Source organism: Anastrepha ludens, chromosome 2 (assembly GCF_028408465.1).
Source record: "Anastrepha ludens isolate Willacy chromosome 2, idAnaLude1.1, whole genome shotgun sequence".
NCBI classification, from domain to species: domain Eukaryota; kingdom Metazoa; phylum Arthropoda; class Insecta; order Diptera; family Tephritidae; genus Anastrepha; species Anastrepha ludens.
Window position 1 is genome coordinate 104,859,173 of NC_071498.1, and position 1,929 is coordinate 104,861,101.

At 35.8% G+C, this 1,929-nt stretch overlaps 1 protein-coding gene across 1 annotated transcript; it reads left to right on the forward strand.

Annotated features, from left to right (window-relative positions):
* The first annotated feature begins 899 nt into the window (after window positions 1-899).
* Window positions 900-1,315, forward strand: LOC128858903 (metallothionein-2). Its single transcript, XM_054095472.1, has 2 exons — window positions 900-1,009; window positions 1,088-1,315. The coding sequence occupies exons 1-2, from the start codon at window positions 985-987 to the stop codon at window positions 1,240-1,242; spliced, it is 180 nt and encodes a 59-aa protein (XP_053951447.1). The 5' UTR covers window positions 900-984; the 3' UTR covers window positions 1,243-1,315.
* The last annotated feature ends 614 nt before the right edge of the window (window positions 1,316-1,929 follow it).

Genomic DNA, 1,929 nt, shown 5'->3' on the forward strand with positions numbered 1-1,929 from the left:
CACGTTCGTCGAGTGCTGGCCGTATATTCTTGTAAAATATAAGCCATCCGAATGTCAAAAAATGAATATCTTTACTATTCCGCCATGATCTAGAGACAAATATAATGAATTCAAATCCAAAATGAAAATAAGGAAATTTCAAATGTGCGTTCATCAAAATGGCTGGTCAACTTTGTATTATTACTCGATGAATATTAGTGAGTTTATTTGCGGAAAGGGTACTGCAACTAGGAAGTGAAATAAGTTATTGGCCGTATAATATAATAAAGAAATCAGTAGAGCAATTATTTCGTGTTTTTTAGTGAATTTAGCATTGCGCCATGCCTAAGTGTGGCTAAATATTTTAAAACTGTCACATGGAGTTTCACGAAAAAAAACCTTAAAAATAAAATTATGCAATAATTCCTTAAGGAACTTTATTGATTTCCTTTTTCTTGTTTTCTTGACTTACTCTTTTATGTATAAAGATATTTTTTTTTTATTTTAAGTAAGTGCAATTTTCAGTATTACTTTTTAAGACTCATTTTGTTGTAATTATTTTTTTTTCATATCAAAGGACAAAGGAACAAAAATAGTCCTCATAGTTTCAACATCTCTTCAGCCGGCCGTCTTTTGTTGGCACAACCCGTTGAAGTCCACGTTTCCAGGGCTTATTGTTAGATGACTTTGGCAACACTTGACCACCGACCTGTGTAGGGTTTTATAATGCTTTGTGCATGGATATATTTAAGACAAAAACTTAGCTTAGAAATTCTAGAATCCCTTTTTGCGTATTTTAAAAACAATAACTAATATTTTTCAAATAAAATTCATCATCTCCCTAGGTCTTAAACCGACTAAGTCATTCGTTAACCGATTAATCAAAAATACTTCAATAACTTATGCACCCACAAAGCTATCGTCATGCGTAGAAGACACTGCACAAAAAGGATGACAAATATGAAAAAGTTATGAGGCCATTTACTAGTACTATTTCAGATTAAGATGCCGTGCAAAGGATGTGAAAAAGGTAATGCATACTTAGCTTTATTTTTTCAATTCAAAATAGTGTAACAAATACTTTAATTATATTTTACCGTAATTGCAGAATGCAAATGCACACCAGAAAAATGCGATGAGCAATGCAAATGTGCAAAGGGCAATAAATGTAATTGCCATGGGGGCAATGTAGAAAAGACTGAAGGAGCCGCTGCCAAGTCTTGTTGCAGTGCAGGTGGGGGTGAAAAGAAGTGTGGGAATTAAACCAAATAAAATAATTGTGGCACAGATTTCAAAATGAAAGCACATTTTCCAATAAATCTTTAAATATTACGTATTTTTAAGATGCATTTATTCATACTTGTAGATATATTTTAATTCCTTTTACTCCGTATGGGTGCGTACATATGGCTTGCGATAAAATTTGATATACATACCAAAAAACTATTTTAGCTATGAACAATTCTTGGAATTTGAATATTAATTGAACGAGAACAAGACGCAGAACCTCTTGTCATCAAATAAGCAGGCAGCGCACTTGCATCCCGACACCGAAGTCGAGTCGATAATAGTGTCACCTTCGAAACCCAACGAAGTTTCCTCTTGCCAACAAATGCTGCCTTGGACTAAGTAGCCGATTGCCCCCTCTGGAAGCAAAAAAAATCGCACTCTATAACTTTCTCATTATCCCCCTCCTAATGTGTGGCGCAGGAGTTTGGACGATGATAACATCCGATGAAGTGGCCCTTGGAGTGTTCGAGAGAAATATTCTACAGAAGATGTATGGATCTTGGCGCGTTGGCAGACAATGGAACAACGAGCTGTATAAGGTTTACTGCCACTTAGGCATAAAGTAGCGAATAGATATAAACGCTTCCGCTCTGATCTGCTGGTGGTAGCAGAGGAAGAGAAAGTGTTCTTTTGCGCTGGAAGGGTCAAGTAGTGAGCGGC

Excerpts from the sequence above, each read along its gene's own strand:
- LOC128858903 (XM_054095472.1), top strand. The coding sequence starts at position 985 with ATGCCGTGCAAAGGATGTGAAAAAG. Across the intron at positions 1,010-1,087 it reads GTGCAAAGGATGTGAAAAAG|AATGCAAATGCACACCAGAA; the intron begins GTAATGCATACT and ends CCGTAATTGCAG.